This window comes from Brachyhypopomus gauderio, chromosome 1 (assembly GCF_052324685.1).
Source record: "Brachyhypopomus gauderio isolate BG-103 chromosome 1, BGAUD_0.2, whole genome shotgun sequence".
In the NCBI taxonomy this organism is placed as follows: domain Eukaryota; kingdom Metazoa; phylum Chordata; class Actinopteri; order Gymnotiformes; family Hypopomidae; genus Brachyhypopomus; species Brachyhypopomus gauderio.
Window position 1 is genome coordinate 21326608 of NC_135211.1, and position 16220 is coordinate 21342827.

Sequence of the window (16220 nt, forward strand, 5' to 3'; positions counted from 1 at the left end):
ATATCACATATACTTTGTTCAAAACTTGAAATATCAAATAACTGTGAAAATAGCAATTGTGTTTCAAAAATGCTCCCTCTGAAAAAGGGACACAACAAAAGCTAGCTTTTACTGCCGCTCTTTGGCAATTTGTTGTTTTTCTTGATGCCTAATTTTGGTATAGACTACTTAGTTCCATGTTTGGCCTAAAAATGCCGATGTAGATTGTACACCATGAAGCACAAATATATATTCGGTTTCCAATCTTTCTTAAAACACCCTTCCATCTGGATCTATTTTTCTCTTCCTAGAAATTTTGGGATCATTATTTGTATTTCTCAATTACACTTAATGGGAAAATCGCATCGATGTGGAAACACTGCAGTATCGAGATGCCGTCACTTCACGGGTACATAATTCTGGGAAATGTAATTTTTGGTCACTGCACGCATTTGACTTTTTTTTTTTTTGACAATTAGGCTTTTTAAGCTGTCGCGGGCCACCTAAAATAATGCGGCTGGCCCCATTTGGCATGCAGATTTAATTAGAACTTCCAGTTCATTCAACTATCATGCCTATGCAGGAGTTATAGTGTCCAACAACACTGATTGTTACTGACAGGACTTGAACACACCATGAATTAAATAACCATCTAAAAGGTAATGGTGCAGGGCTCTAAAAATAAATGAGGCAAATTATTATGCACTCATTTGAACAAAATGTTACAACACTGTTTCAGGCATATGTGACCACCATTTGCAGCCTAGAGCGAAAACTTGGGTGATAAAGAACACACTCAAATATCACTAAACATCACAAACACGAAAACGTGTTTAAATACTGTGTACATTTGAAGTTTATAAAGTTAAAAAAAAAGATAAATTGATCATTATTTCATAAAGCAATGTATTCCTATAAACTAGTGGTACAGATTTTTTTATAGGAATGTCTTAAAATTTGCCAGCTTTTCCCCACGAATTTGCTAAAGTCACAGTTTACAAATGGGAGTGTAACTAAATGTGACTGAAGTAGCATAAGCCATGCAAAATAATATACAAGGCAAGTGACTTACTTCTCAGACTGCTTTTTTCCTGCATCTGGAAAACTCTTTGGGGATCTGACTAAACTTTTATACTGCTGTCAGAAGGCTAAAATTCCTGACCTCTGACAACATGGGAATTGCCATCTATATTTGCACTAATTCCTAATAAGAAGATTATGCTATGATATTCTATTTCAGTATTCAGTTTATGAAACCAGTGCATCCCAAGCAGTGTCATCTGAACTTTAATTACCTAGTAATCATCTGCCAAGGGTATTTTATAATCTTGTATAGGCAATACATCATTAGTTTATTTTCCACTTGATACTCTGCTTGAGTAAGCAGTTGGCTAAATTGGAGATCTCAGTATGCTATCTGGGTTAGTCAGTGCTTTCTGTTTTTTATGTGTATATTCATAAACTTTAGCAGTAATCCAAGAACCTATTCAAATTATGTAGACATGGATATCCCCTATGGGAGAAATGAAGGGAGTAATTGCAGGTTACAATGAAGAATGTTTTGGGCATAGGATGAGACCTAAAAACCTGATGATTGTTGAGAATGTCAAATGAACAAACTTTAAAACGTACTTCTGGTGACACTGAAATTATATCAGAAACTGTCACAAATGTCATAAGGGTGAAAGTTGTTCTAAAAATCTTTTAAAATGTAAATAAAACAGCAACATCGACTGATAACCATGAGTATTTGAAATCTGAAGGGCAGAGCCCTATCTACAGAACACCCATTAAATCATTAAATGGTTTTATGTGGCATGAGCGCCTCAGAAATGACTGGAGGAAACACATTAGGTCAGAATCCAAGACCAAATATAGCTTAATACTTCTGCTGAGTGAACAGTAATAGTACTATATAAGAGCTTCCCCAAGCACTAAGACTACCCCAGACACCCTGCAAGGTGAGAGTATTTTGGTGTTCTTGTTGCTGATTAACAATTGATGATTTATAGAATTCTTGAATAAGGTTAATTTGATTCAAATTTCATACTGATGCACTAACTGCTATAATTGGTCCTTTGCTTATTTTTCAGTGCCCACGAACTACCAGCCTATTTCTGCCTGCCACTGTCTCTAGGTAAAATGTTACATATAAACTTTTGTGCATAAAAATCATAGATGCTATGTGAAATATTTAAAATGTAACATATTATGAATGACAAGTGCACGATTTGACTCCACAGGAAAACACCACCATGGGGGATGCAGAGATGGAGTGTTTTGGGCCGGCGGCCATTTACCTCCGCAAGCCAGAGAAGGAGAGGATTGAGGCCCAGAACAAACCTTTTGATGCCAAAACAGCAGTGTTTGTGTGTGAGCCCAAGGAGATGTACCTCAAGGGTACACTAAAGAGTAAAGAGGGAGGCAAAGCCACTGTTGAAACGCTGTGTGGCCAAGTAAGTGGAAAGAAAACTGATGGCATGAGTAGTTCTAGATGCATCTTGGCTTGTTAATGTAATTGCTGAGTTGTATAAAGATGTGTTTAATTAATATATAAAAAAATGTGCAGTCAAGTGCAGAAACTCATACAGGGACAACAGAGCTAGTAATTTCAGAAGAAGCTACTGTTATGCAGACCTTTAATGTTATCCTTTCACAGAAGCTCACAGTGAAGGAGGATGAAGTCTTTCCCATGAACCCTCCCAAATATGACAAAATGGAGGACATGGCCATGATGACCCACCTCAACGAACCTGCTGTGCTGTTTAACCTCAAAGAGCGCTACGCAGCATGGATGATCTATGTAAGCTTAACAAAGGATCATAGCTTTTGCAAATAAATATTAAAGAGTATATTATTGTGACAAAATTATGGAGAATGAATGTGAAAGAGTATATTGTCATGACAGTAGGACCATTTCTCTGGACTCTCCTGTAGACCTACTCAGGGTTGTTCTGCGTCACTGTGAACCCCTACAAGTGGCTCCCAGTATATGATGCAGTTGTTGTGGCTGGATACAGAGGCAAAAAGAGGATTGAAGCCCCGCCCCACATCTTCTCCATCTCTGATAACGGCTATCAGTTCATGCTCACTGGTATGACACTGTTCAATAACAATTTTTTTGTTAAAGATTTACATTGCTTAAGGAATTACATTGCATGAGGGGCAGCCATGGTCTAGTGGTAGGGGAGCGAACCTTGTCATCAGATGATCGTAGGGTCGATTTCTAACTACGCTATGACTTGAGAAAAGACATTTAACCCTAACTAGTTAACAGCTGCCCACCACTCTGGATGTGTTCTCACTGCACAGATGGGTTAAAGAAAGAGGACAATTCCGAATGGGTGAAAATCACAACTGACAAAATTGATAACTTAAGTAACTGGTAATCAGTTCATAATGACTGCTAGGATATGGTTCAGTACCTTTGTAGAAGAACAGCATTCAGGTTTATTTGCAATTTTAACATTGTTTCTGATATAAACATGAACATAAAGTACCTGAGCAAAAGTTTGGTTAATATCTGTTTAGCAAAGAGTGAATAAAAGGTTATATGTATTAAATGTAAAACTGAATGCAATAACACAACTAAGAAATGCTCATTATTTCTACAGATCGTGAAAACCAGTCTGTCCTGATTACGTAAGTGTTGACTCACTATAAAGTTGAAAAGTATAGACTTTTTTGTATAGAAATCTAAATGATAGACTGATTCTATCTCCAGTGGAGAATCTGGTGCAGGAAAGACTGTGAACACCAAACGTGTCATCCAGTACTTTGCGATGGTTGGCATGACTAGTGGAGCGAAGAAGGCAGAGCCTGTTCCTGGCAAAATGCAGGTAACTGACCTGGTATTGAAGAATTAAGTATGTATGAAGAATAAAGTCCTGCTCAGAGGCCTTTTATAAATTCCTGTGTGTCTAGGGGTCGCTGGAGGACCAAATTGTAGCAGCCAACCCCCTGCTGGAAGCTTATGGTAATGCCAAAACTGTGAGAAATGACAACTCCTCTCGTTTTGTAAGTACATTACACCAGTGTCCAAAATTCTAATGGAGTGTAATTAATAGGTAACTTTAAAAATATATACAGACAACTACAAAACATTTTTTTGAATTTCCAGGGTAAATTCATCAGAATTCATTTTGGACAAACTGGAAAGCTGGCATCAGCTGATATTGAAACATGTAAGTTTCAGTCATAATGAGTGCATCCTTTTATACCGTTATGTCATGTATTAAGTGGCAAGAAATAAACATACATTTTTATATAACATGATTAAACAACATATTACATACATGCACAATCTTTTCAATAGCACAGTTGTGAAGATATTGGCTGTGTTCAAAATAGCCTACTACATACTACTGGTGAACAGCTTGGGCACCACATCAGTATCCAGTATGCAGTATGCGAATAAAAATAATTTGTCCAGTATGCGAAACATCCGCATCATTGGATGATTGGATATCAGATGGAGATATGCTTTGGAAAGCAGGGGAATGAAAGTAGTGAGCAGGAGTACATGTGTGTGGATGAGAGGGCAAACCAGGGCCGGTGCCAGGACATATACCGGGGGGGGTGCAATCGATCAATCGCCAGTGGTGGGGGTGGGTGGATGGCATAAAGTGTCTGGGGTGATCTGTGATAGAAGGGTGTCGTCTAGAATCAAAGGAAAGATCTATAGGACAGTAGTGAGACCTGCTATGTTGTATGGACTGGAGACAGTGGCACTGACAAAGAGACAGGTGAGGGAGATGGAGGTGTCTGAGATGAAGATGTTGAGATTCTCATTTGGAGTGACGAGGAAGGATAGGATCAGAAATGAGTTTATTAGAGGATCAGCACATGTAGCATGTTTTGGAGATAAAGTTAGAGAAGCGAGATTGAGATGGTTTGGACATGTACAGAGAAGGGAGGAGGGGTATATTGGTAGGAGGGTCTTGAGGATGGAACTTCCAGGCAAGAGGAGGAGAGGTAGTCCTAAGAGGAGGTTTATGGATGCAGTGGTAGAGGATATGAGAGTGGCTGGTGTGTCAGTGGAGGACACTCAGGACAGGGCCAGATGGAGGAGTTTGATCTGCTGTGGCGAACCCTAAACGAGAACTGCCAAAAGAAGAAGAAGAAGATGCGAAACATCCCCAGATGACATACTACTTCCGCAAAATATTACAGTATGAAATCAGAGCTATCTTTATGGTGTACTGCATCCCATCATGCAACGCTATGTTCACGTGACCCCGTAGTATGCTTTGCTTTTGTCATATATATTGGAAACTGTACTGCATACTACGAGGACCAGTATGCACTATCCAGTATATACTGAGTGCACTATGCAGTATCCAGTATGTAGTAAGCTATTTCGAACACAGCCATAGGGTTTCTCCATGAAGCACATTGATAAAGAAAAACTAATACAAATATATGAACAGATCTACTGGAGAAGTCGAGAGTCACTTTCCAGCTGTCTGCTGAGAGGAGCTACCACATCTTCTACCAGCTCATGACAGGACACAAACCAGAGCTGCTTGGTATGAACTACTAATTCCTATTCACTATCAATTTTGTTGCATTATTTACACTAACACTTGTATCCAAATGTAAATTTTTCACATCCACACAGAGGCACTGCTCATCACCACCAACCCTTATGACTACCCTATGATCAGCCAGGGTGAAATCACAGTCAAGAGCATCAATGACGTGGAAGAGTTCATTGCTACAGATGTAAGTATAACTTCACAGAGCTTAAGTGACAAATAAAAAAAATACATCTTCATTTGTCCTTCCTCTTCTCTTTAAACACAGACTTCTATTGACATTTTGGGCTTCAGTGCTGAAGAGAAAATAGGCATCTACAAGTTGACTGGAGCTGTGATGCACCATGGGAACATGAAGTTCAAGCAGAAGCAGAGAGAGGAGCAGGCTGAGCCTGATGGCACTGAGGGTAAATATCACAACTCTTCACCAGATTTGTTCAATTCCATTATAAGTAACATACATAAGCAATTGATTTAATGAATATCACTATTACTTTTTACAATTCAGTGGCTGATAAAATCGCCTACCTCCTGGGCCTGAACTCAGCTGACATGCTGAAAGCTTTGTGCTACCCCAGAGTGAAGGTTGGAAATGAGTTTGTGACCAAAGGCCAAACTGTACCACAGGTAATGTAATATTTCCCAACATCAGAGATACTTTTTTAATAACCTGCTACAGATCAAAAGTCTATGTATGAATTTTCCAGGTCAATAATTCTGTCAGCGCTCTTTGCAAGTCTATCTATGAGAAAATGTTCTTGTGGATGGTCATCCGAATCAATGAGATGTTGGACACAAAGCAGCAAAGGCAGTTCTTCATTGGTGTGTTGGACATCGCTGGATTTGAGATCTTTGATGTAAGTATATGTCGATTTTACACTTAGCATTTCATAATATATTTAAAGTGTAACAGTAAGTACATTAATATTAACATCCATGCTTTAAAACAGTTCAACACCTTGGAGCAGCTCTGCATTAACTTTACAAATGAGAAACTGCAACAGTTCTTCAACCACCACATGTTTGTGCTGGAACAAGAGGAGTACAAGAAAGAAGGAATTGAATGGGAGTTCATTGACTTTGGTATGGACCTGGCTGCCTGCATTGAGCTTATTGAGAAGGTACGGGGTGAAAAGACCAAGACTTGCAATACTAAGACTCAGATTTACTGTTAAACTGTAAATGTGCCATATTTTGTCAATTGTGATTTTACACCGCAATCTAAATTTGTCCTCCACCTCCCATCTGTGCAGTTAGAACACACACACACACTAGTGATTACTAGGGGGCTGTGGATCACACGTGCCCAGAGCGGTGGGCAGCTCTAGCCTGGCGCCCGGGGAGCAGTTGAGGTTAGGTGCCTTGTTCAAGGGCACCTCAGTCATGGCCTCAGGCCTGGGAATCAAACCCACGACCCTCCGGTCACAAGACCAGTTCCCTAACCACCAGGCCATGACTGCAGATTATACAAAGGAGTGTGTGCTATGACAATGTTCCTGAAATATGAGGACATGCACATATTCATTGGTTAAGTCAACAACCATTTATACAAGTACTATTGAAGTGATATGAAAATCTGTCACCAACAGCCAATGGGCATCTTCTCCATCCTTGAAGAGGAGTGCATGTTCCCCAAGGCCTCAGACACATCTTTCAAGAACAAGTTGTATGACCAGCATCTTGGCAAATGCAATGCTTTCCAAAAGCCAAGACCAGCCAAAGGCAAAGCTGAGGCCCACTTCTCCCTGGTGCACTATGCTGGCACTGTGGACTACAACATTGCTGGCTGGCTGGACAAGAACAAGGACCCCCTGAATGAGTCTGTTGTGGGGCTTTATCAAAAGGCAGCAAACAAACTTCTGTCCTTCCTGTATGCAGCCCATCCTGGTGCTGAAGGTAAGATTAAATCATTGTTGCTGTGTTTTTGTAGCTATGAGCAGAGCATATTGTTATTCACAAGGCTAACCTTTTGAGGTAATCTCTCAAGTTCAGCACAACTGCTCTAGTAATAGTGGACAAACAGGTTACTGAACTGTGGTCAGTGTCAGCCAATATTCAAGAAATTTTCATCTAATTAGATATTAGATATTTCTGGTGATATACTCATATACTTCGTGATTTTTTTTGCATTTTACATCATTAAATTCACAACATTTGTGATTTATTAAAGTAACATGAGTTCTCAAGCAAATATATCAGTGTTTTATACTAAAAAAAATTATATATTTGGATACTAATGCTAACCAACCTAAAACAACAATATTAAATACATCATTCTGATTGTCAGCAGATGCTAAATGCCACCGTAAAAGACATGTTGACATGTAGTAAATATGATACTTCTGGTCTGAAATGCATTAGAAAATACAATTAATTTGAACTCTCTTCACCAAACAGCTGAAGGTGCTAAGAAGGGTGGTAAGAAGAAGGGTGGTTCATTCCAGACTGTGTCTGCTCTGTTCAGGGTAAGAACAATTTTACACAAAAATCTGAAACGCATAAGGCTACATTCACCTTGGAAAGTTGGGCCAGCAGTAAGCACTGCAATATGCATAAACTAATCTATGCAACAAATTATATCTTAAATAAGTGGACGACAATGTCAATCTCCACAGGAGAACTTGGGCAAGCTGATGACCAACTTGAAGAGCACTCACCCTCATTTTGTGCGTTGCTTGATTCCAAATGAGTCCAAAACTCCAGGTCCGTATTCTTCTGATTTCTATAAATTATAATTTTACTGCAGACATTGTAATATTACAATGGCCATTGTAGGTCTGATGGAGAACTTCCTGGTTATCCACCAGCTGAGGTGTAATGGTGTGCTAGAGGGTATCAGAATCTGCAGAAAGGGATTCCCCAGCAGAATCCTCTATGCTGACTTCAAGCAAAGGTAATTTCTTTAGTTTCAGGATTCCAGATTCTGTGATTAATTCAATATTGTTATGAATACAGTAAGCTACCACTTAGACTTCACTATCGATTTATAAACAGGTACAAAGTCTTGAATGCCAGTGTCATCCCAGAGGGACAGTTCATTGACAACAAGAAAGCTTCAGAGAAACTCTTGGGCTCCATTGATGTGGACCACACCCAGTACAAGTTTGGACACACAAAGGTGATCACAACCATCATCTTCATCATCATTATTATTATTCCTCTGAATGAGAGCAATACATAAAAAACATACTGCTTTATGTTTCACTGAACAGTATAGTGTAGTGGCAACATAATTTGGATTAAAACATGGCTCTCAATTTCTTTAGTTCCCTTTCTGTGAGTAATATTGTAATATGATTCTTTTATACCTTTCATACATATTCCATATCCACTTCTCAAAATTGACATATAAGTAATGTAAGGAAAAGAGATAAGAAATAAATAATATTTTTTATTTTTGAATGTGTAGATAATTTAAGTCTTCACTAAGTGTGAATGCACTGAAACCATCCTATTTGCTTTAAATTATATTTTATTAATTATATTTTATTTATTCTTTTAATTTTAAATTTTTAATTTATTATTATTATTTTGGAAGGTGTTCTTCAAAGCTGGACTGCTGGGTACCCTTGAAGAGATGCGAGATGAGAAACTGGCTAATTTAGTGACTATGACTCAGGCTCTGTGCCGAGGCTACCTCATGAGGAGGGAGTTTGTCAAGATGATGGAAAGGAGGTAAAGAATATGAGCATAGAATATGCGGTATCATATACAACACAAAATTAAATATTTATGTTGACATGAATAAAACATAATAGATACGAATGGAACTTAACTGGTTCAATTTGAATTCTAGAGAGTCCATCTACTCTATCCAATACAACATCCGCTCATTCATGAATGTGAAACACTGGCCATGGATGAAGCTGTATTTCAAGATCAAGCCTCTACTGAAGACTGCAGAGACCGAGAAGGAAATGGCTAGCATGAAAGAAAATTTTGAGAAGATGAAGGAGGATCTGACAAAGGCATTGGCCAAGAAGAAAGAGCTTGAGGAGAAGATGGTTTCTCTTCTGCAGGAGAAAAATGACCTACAACTGCAAGTGACATCTGTAAGTACATAAGACAAGTACATATGTCTCTGCAGACTTTGCAAAAAATTACTATAATATTTCATTAAACAGGAAACAGAGAACCTCAATGATGCAGAAGAAAGATGTGAGGGGCTGATCAAGAGCAAGATCCAGCTTGAGGCCAAACTCAAAGAGACAAATGAGAGACTGGAGGATGAGGAGGAGATCAATGCCGAGCTGACTGCCAAGAAGAGGAAACTGGAGGATGAATGTTCTGAGCTGAAGAAGGACATTGATGATCTGGAGCTCACCTTGGCTAAAGTGGAGAAGGAGAAACATGCCACTGAGAACAAGGTTTGAACATATTACTTATTTCAAATTATATGATTACTTGTGTATTTTGTCCCTTTTACACATCGACAAAGATTGTGTTGAAATGCTTTTCCACAGGTCAAGAACTTGACTGAGGAGATGGCCTCTCAGGATGAAAGCATTGCCAAGCTCACTAAGGAGAAGAAAGCCCTTCAAGAATCACACCAGCAGACCCTTGATGATCTCCAAGCAGAGGAAGACAAAGTCAACACTCTGACCAAAGCCAAGACCAAGCTTGAACAACAAGTGGATGATGTAAGAATTTAAAAAGTGGTATCTGTTCATGATATTGGAATATTTCAGCAAATATCAGGTGTGATGATCCTAATTGCGCTGGTTCCCATAAAATGTAGCTTGAAGGCTCACTGGAACAAGAGAAGAAACTTCGCATGGACCTTGAGAGAGCAAAGAGGAAGCTTGAGGGTGACCTGAAACTGGCCCAGGAGTCCATAATGGATCTGGAGAATGACAAGCAGCAGTCTGATGAGAAGATCAAAAAGTACAAATCACCTCACATTACAACTGGCACCAAATCTAATCACTCTGCATGTTTTAAAATAAAAGTATCTAATTATTGCACATACTGTCATAATATAACAGGAAGGACTTTGAAACAAGCCAATTATTAAGCAAGATAGAAGATGAACAGTCAATGGGTGCCCAGCTTCAGAAGAAGATTAAAGAACTCCAGGTGATTCATCAATACAAAATAATGGAATTTCATTAAAAATAATCCAGCAATAAAGAAATCTCTAAAATGTAAAAACTTATTTTTCAGGCTCGCATTGAGGAGCTGGAGGAGGAAATTGAGGCTGAGCGTGCAGCTCGTGCTAAAGTTGAGAAGCAGAGAGCTGATCTCTCCAGAGAACTTGAGGAGATCAGTGAGAGGCTTGAGGAAGCTGGTGGTGCTACTGCTGCTCAGATTGAGATGAACAAGAAGCGTGAGGCCGAGTTCCAGAAGCTGCGTCGTGATCTGGAAGAGTCCACTCTGCAGCATGAAGCTACAGCTGCTGCCCTCCGCAAGAAACAAGCTGACAGTGTTGCTGAGCTTGGAGAGCAGATCGACAACCTTCAGAGGGTCAAACAGAAGCTGGAGAAGGAGAAGAGTGAATACAAAATGGAGATTGATGACCTGTCCAGTAACATGGAGGCTGTTGCAAAATCAAAGGTGTTTTTAATTCACATTAAGACAAACAAAAATTGTGTTTAGAAAATAACATTCTGATTCATCCAAAAAGTTCTGCTTTATCCACATGACAAATCCAAATGGGCGTGAAATGTTGAAAATATGTTACATATATAAATGTTTTGTCCTCTGTTGTACCTACGTATTTAGCTTCACTTGAAGATAACAATTTACCTGTTTGTACTTTATTGTCATGTATATATTTCTAGGCAAATCTAGAGAAGATGTGTCGTACCCTTGAAGATCAGCTGAGTGAAATCAAAGCTAAAGGCGATGAAAATGTCCGTCAACTGAATGACATCAGTGCACAAAGAGCACGACTTCAGACTGAGAATGGTAACTAGTCAAAGCAAATCAAGAGATCAAAATGTTGATTTGTTTGACAAATGTAACTAGAATTACCATTTTTTTTAAAGGTGAATTTAGCCGTCAGTTGGAGGAGAAGGAAGCACTTGTTTCCCAGTTAACTCGGGGAAAACAAGCATACACACAGCAGATTGAAGAGCTCAAGAGACAAATTGAAGAGGAAGTAAAGGTACTATAAGGACTACATTACTAAATACCATTGGAATACATTTCTTTTCACAACTGAGCAGCAATCCAGTAACAAGTACACTGACATTTGCTAGGCCAAGAATGCCCTGGCTCATGCTGTCCAATCAGCTCGTCATGACTGTGACCTGCTCAGAGAGCAGTTTGAGGAAGAGCAGGAGGCAAAGGGTGAACTCCAGCGTGGAATGTCCAAGGCCAACAGTGAGGTGGCTCAGTGGAGATCTAAATATGAGACCGATGCCATCCAACGTACTGAGGAGCTTGAGGAGGCCAAGTAATTGAATTAAATTAACAGTACACTACAATACAGAGTCAGCAAAACTGACCTAATGATCAAACCTTTTTAGAAAAGCATGTAATAACATCATCAAAATTTCCATAGGAAAAAACTCGCCCAGCGTCTCCAAGATGCAGAGGAATCTATTGAAGCAGTGAACTCTAAATGTGCTTCTCTGGAGAAAACCAAGCAGAGACTACAGGGTGAAGTAGAGGACCTTATGATCGATGTTGAGAGAGCCAATGCATTAGCTGGCAACCTGGACAAAAAACAGAGGAACTTTGATAAGGTCAAAAATCTGCCATCGAAAATGGTCTATGAAATGTGAAACCATGAGTTATAATGGTAAGCATGAATATGAAATAATATCTGATGTTCCCTCTACATTTCAGGTCTTGGCAGAGTGGAAGCAGAAGTATGAGGAAGGCCAGGCTGAACTGGAAGGAGCTCAGAAAGAGGCTCGCTCTCTCAGCACTGAGCTCTTTAAGATGAAGAACTCATATGAGGAAGCTCTAGACCAGCTGGAGACCCTGAAAAGAGAGAACAAGAATCTGCAGCGTATGTTACTTATTAATAAGCACACCTGTTTGAATAACTGACACTATAGCAAAAGAAGTGTATAAACAAGCACATTTAATTGAACATCTATTTTCCCCTCAGAGGAGATCTCTGACCTCACTGAACAGATCGGGGAGACTGGAAAGACCATCCATGAGTTGGAGAAAGCAAAGAAGACAGTGGAGACTGAGAAATCGGAAATCCAGACTGCTCTTGAGGAAGCAGAGGTATAAGCCTACATAATGATACCAAATTTGAAAGCAGGATTAGGTCTGTCCTACATTTCTTACTACAACCAATATCATTCCTCAGGGCACACTCGAACATGAAGAGTCCAAGATTCTTCGTGTCCAGCTTGAGCTTGGTCAAGTTAAGGGTGAGATTGACAGGAAACTCGCTGAGAAGGATGAGGAAATTGAACAGATCAAGAGGAACAGCCAGAGGGTTATTGAGTCCATGCAGAGCACTCTGGACTCTGAGGTTAGGAGCAGGAACGATGCCCTCAGAATCAAGAAGAAGATGGAGGGAGACCTGAATGAGATGGAGATTCAGCTGAGCCATGCCAATCGCCAGGCTGCTGAGGCTCAGAAACAGCTCAGGAACGTCCAGGGACAGCTCAAGGTAGGACTTGTTGTATTGGGGGGTTATCCAGAGAATGTAGCTTGAGTCATTATTGGGTCATAATTACAGCCCTAATCCCTTTAAACATCAGGATGCCCAACTCCACCTTGATGAGGCTGTCAGAGGACAAGAGGACATGAAGGAACAGGTTGCCATAGTGGAGCGCAGGAATAATCTGATGCTGGCAGAGATTGAGGAGCTGAGATCTGGGCTGGAACAGACAGAGAGAGGACGCAAAGTGGCTGAACAGGAGCTGGTTGATGCCAGTGAGCGTGTGGCACTGCTGCACTCTCAGGTTGGTTATTTCAGCTTGAAACACTGGAGCTCCTTTGAAGGTAGCTGGTAACCAGTTATAATGGCTTTTTTGTTTTGCTTGTCAATAGAATACCAGTCTAATAAACACCAAAAAGAAGCTTGAAGCTGACCTGGTGCAGATCCAAGGTGAGGTGGATGACACAGTCCAGGAGGCAAGAAATGCTGAGGATAAGGCCAAGAAAGCAATTACTGATGTGAGTGTTAAATACCCACACTGTTTTACCCACTCAAACTATGAATTATAACCATTTACATAATTCATATATGCCTTCAAATTTTGTATGAATGCGGCTCACTACATAAAAACTAAAACTCATGACATGGCTCACACACTAGGCTGCCATGATGGCAGAGGAGCTGAAGAAAGAGCAGGACACCAGTGCTCATCTGGAGAGGATGAAGAAGAACCTTGAGGTCACGGTCAAAGATCTGCAGCACCGTCTGGATGAGGCTGAGAGTCTTGCCATGAAGGGTGGAAAGAAGCAGCTCCAGAAACTGGAGTCTAGAGTATGTTACACTCTTTATATTTAGTAAGAAATGTTTTCTGTAGTTTTGTTTACTAATTCAAATTGTATGCATGAAATATGATCCATAGGTGCGTGAGTTGGAGACTGAGGTTGAGGCTGAGCAGAGACGTAGTGGTGATGCTGTTAAAGGAGTCCGCAAATATGAAAGGAGAGTAAAGGAGCTGACCTATCAGGTAGTGCATGAACTCAGTAAATACACAAACCATGTTTCCGTACAAATCAAATAAAATCTAAATCACAGCCAATCTCTGCAGACTGAGGAGGACAAGAAGAATGTGATCAGACTGCAGGATCTTGTGGACAAGCTACAGTTGAAAGTGAAGGCCTACAAGAGACAGGCTGAGGAAGCTGTACGTTTGCCCCTGGGCAACATGCACTGTGCATTTAGTATATGCACAGCATTACATTTAATTGCCCCCTGATAATATCAATCAATATTTTATACCATATCACCAGCTCTAACTGGGGTCATATCCGATTCTTTACCAGGAGGAGCAGGCCAACACTCACCTGTCCAGGTACAGGAAGGTGCAACATGAGATGGAGGAAGCCCAGGAGCGTGCTGACATTGCTGAGTCCCAGGTCAACAAGCTCAGAGCCAAGAGCAGAGATGCTGGAAAGGTAAATTAAACAACAAATTTTGTTATGCAATTTACCATTTACATGCAGCGACATACCACTTTTCTTCTGAACTAGTAGTATTAGTACAAGTAGTGCTAACAATACATTTATTCATTATAGGCCAAAGAGGAATAAGAGACAAAGACCATTTTGGACCCCACCAAGCAATAAAATCATGTATGTACTGTGAAATGTTCATGCACAAGTGCAATGAAATAAAACTGCAAAGTTACTACAGTGTTTGCATTTTATTCACCTGGTCAAAACACACTGTATAGCAGACTTACTCATGAAGAAACTAACACCTACAACATGTGGTGAAGTGCTTACATGCTCATAAAAACAGCTTTTTGTGGCATATAAAAACACAAACATCCTGCAGCAGTTCATGTATAATTGAATGCTGAAAGTAGATATGTGAATGCCTGATTTGAATGCATAGTACAAACCTCTAATCAGTAAAAACATCGATTATAAATGTCATGGTGAGTGAGGAATAGGAAGCTGAGACAGTGGTGTCTCGCAGAACATTTAATAAACGGACTACAGAGGGCAAACTTCAGAGCTTTATATACATATATTAGTGAGGAGAAAAAAGGAGACAGGTGAAACACAATAACATAGGGAAAGATAACAATTGGCGTGGCCAAACTACAAACACCCATGAAACACAGGCACACTGTACAGTGGACTGTACAAAGAGCTGGGAGGAGACAGGTGTGTGTGCGTACAATACTGTTACAATTTATTTGTAAAGAAAGACAAGACAAAATGTATAGTAAAAAATAAAAAAGAATAGTACTTCAGATTTACACCTATTTGTATGGCTTTTACCTCTAAATTCCACTGACTACCAATGAATCACATATGCATCAATTACATAATGAAAAATCTGGAAAGGGACTCCAAAGGTAGAGACAATAGAGACTTGGTGCTAATTATATGAAATACCAGCATATATAGAGTATATAGCATGTTTTGTCTAGCACACATGCAGAGCTACTTTGTACTGCGGCACTATATTCCACTATATCTGTATATCTATACAATTTGGTCTATATTTTGTATGTTTTGCTTATATTGTGTAGTATTGTATAAATGTTCAACACAACTTTGTGGGCAGTCATGGCCTAGTGGTAGGGAACTGGTCTTGTGACCGGAGGGTCGTGGGTTCGATTCCCAGACCTGAGGCCATGACTGAGGTGCCCTTGAGCAAGGCACCTAACCCCAACTGCTCCCCGGGCGCCGGGCTAGGGCTGCCCACCGCTCTGGGCACGTGTGATCCACAGCCCCCTAGTAATCACTAGTGTGTGTGTGTTCTAACTGCAGCACATTTACATTTACTTTATTTAACCCATTGGCAAATTACATATTACAAAGACCTTACACTGAAAATGCCACACAAACTCTCATACACAGAGCATCCAAAAACAGCTCAGGAAAAGCAAGAAGCCAAGTCATGCATGCAACCTTGTGGGCCTCGATGTAATCAGTTTGGTTGTAGATGAACTGCAACATTAAAAGTCACAGTTATGACTACAGCTGTAGAAGAGTATTTCTAATAGCAAGGTCAGGAGCATATGATGAGAATAAAGAGAAACAATCTTTCACAAGAGTGAAGATCCTGCCATGGCCGCCACATTTTTGATCTTGCCTCATAAT

General features: G+C 40.0%; 1 protein-coding gene across 1 annotated transcript; it reads left to right on the forward strand.

Moving 5' to 3' along the window:
- The first annotated feature begins 1965 nt into the window (after nt 1-1965).
- Nucleotides 1966-14790, forward strand: LOC143512145 (myosin heavy chain, fast skeletal muscle-like). The gene is made up of 40 exons (XM_077002127.1): nt 1966-2116; nt 2223-2435; nt 2639-2782; nt 2917-3073; nt 3594-3621; nt 3704-3818; nt 3904-3996; nt 4100-4163; nt 5409-5507; nt 5600-5703; nt 5785-5923; nt 6025-6143; nt 6224-6373; nt 6467-6637; nt 7106-7412; nt 7914-7981; nt 8132-8219; nt 8292-8409; nt 8511-8634; nt 9055-9191; nt 9313-9568; nt 9641-9883; nt 9980-10156; nt 10255-10400; nt 10502-10592; nt 10680-11069; nt 11297-11423; nt 11504-11622; nt 11717-11913; nt 12022-12205; nt 12309-12474; nt 12577-12701; nt 12787-13095; nt 13187-13390; nt 13479-13604; nt 13747-13917; nt 14006-14110; nt 14192-14287; nt 14427-14558; nt 14679-14790. Exons 2-40 carry the CDS (start codon nt 2235-2237, stop codon nt 14691-14693), a joined length of 5805 nt encoding a protein of 1934 aa, XP_076858242.1. The 5' UTR covers nt 1966-2116; nt 2223-2234; the 3' UTR covers nt 14694-14790.
- The last annotated feature ends 1430 nt before the right edge of the window (nt 14791-16220 follow it).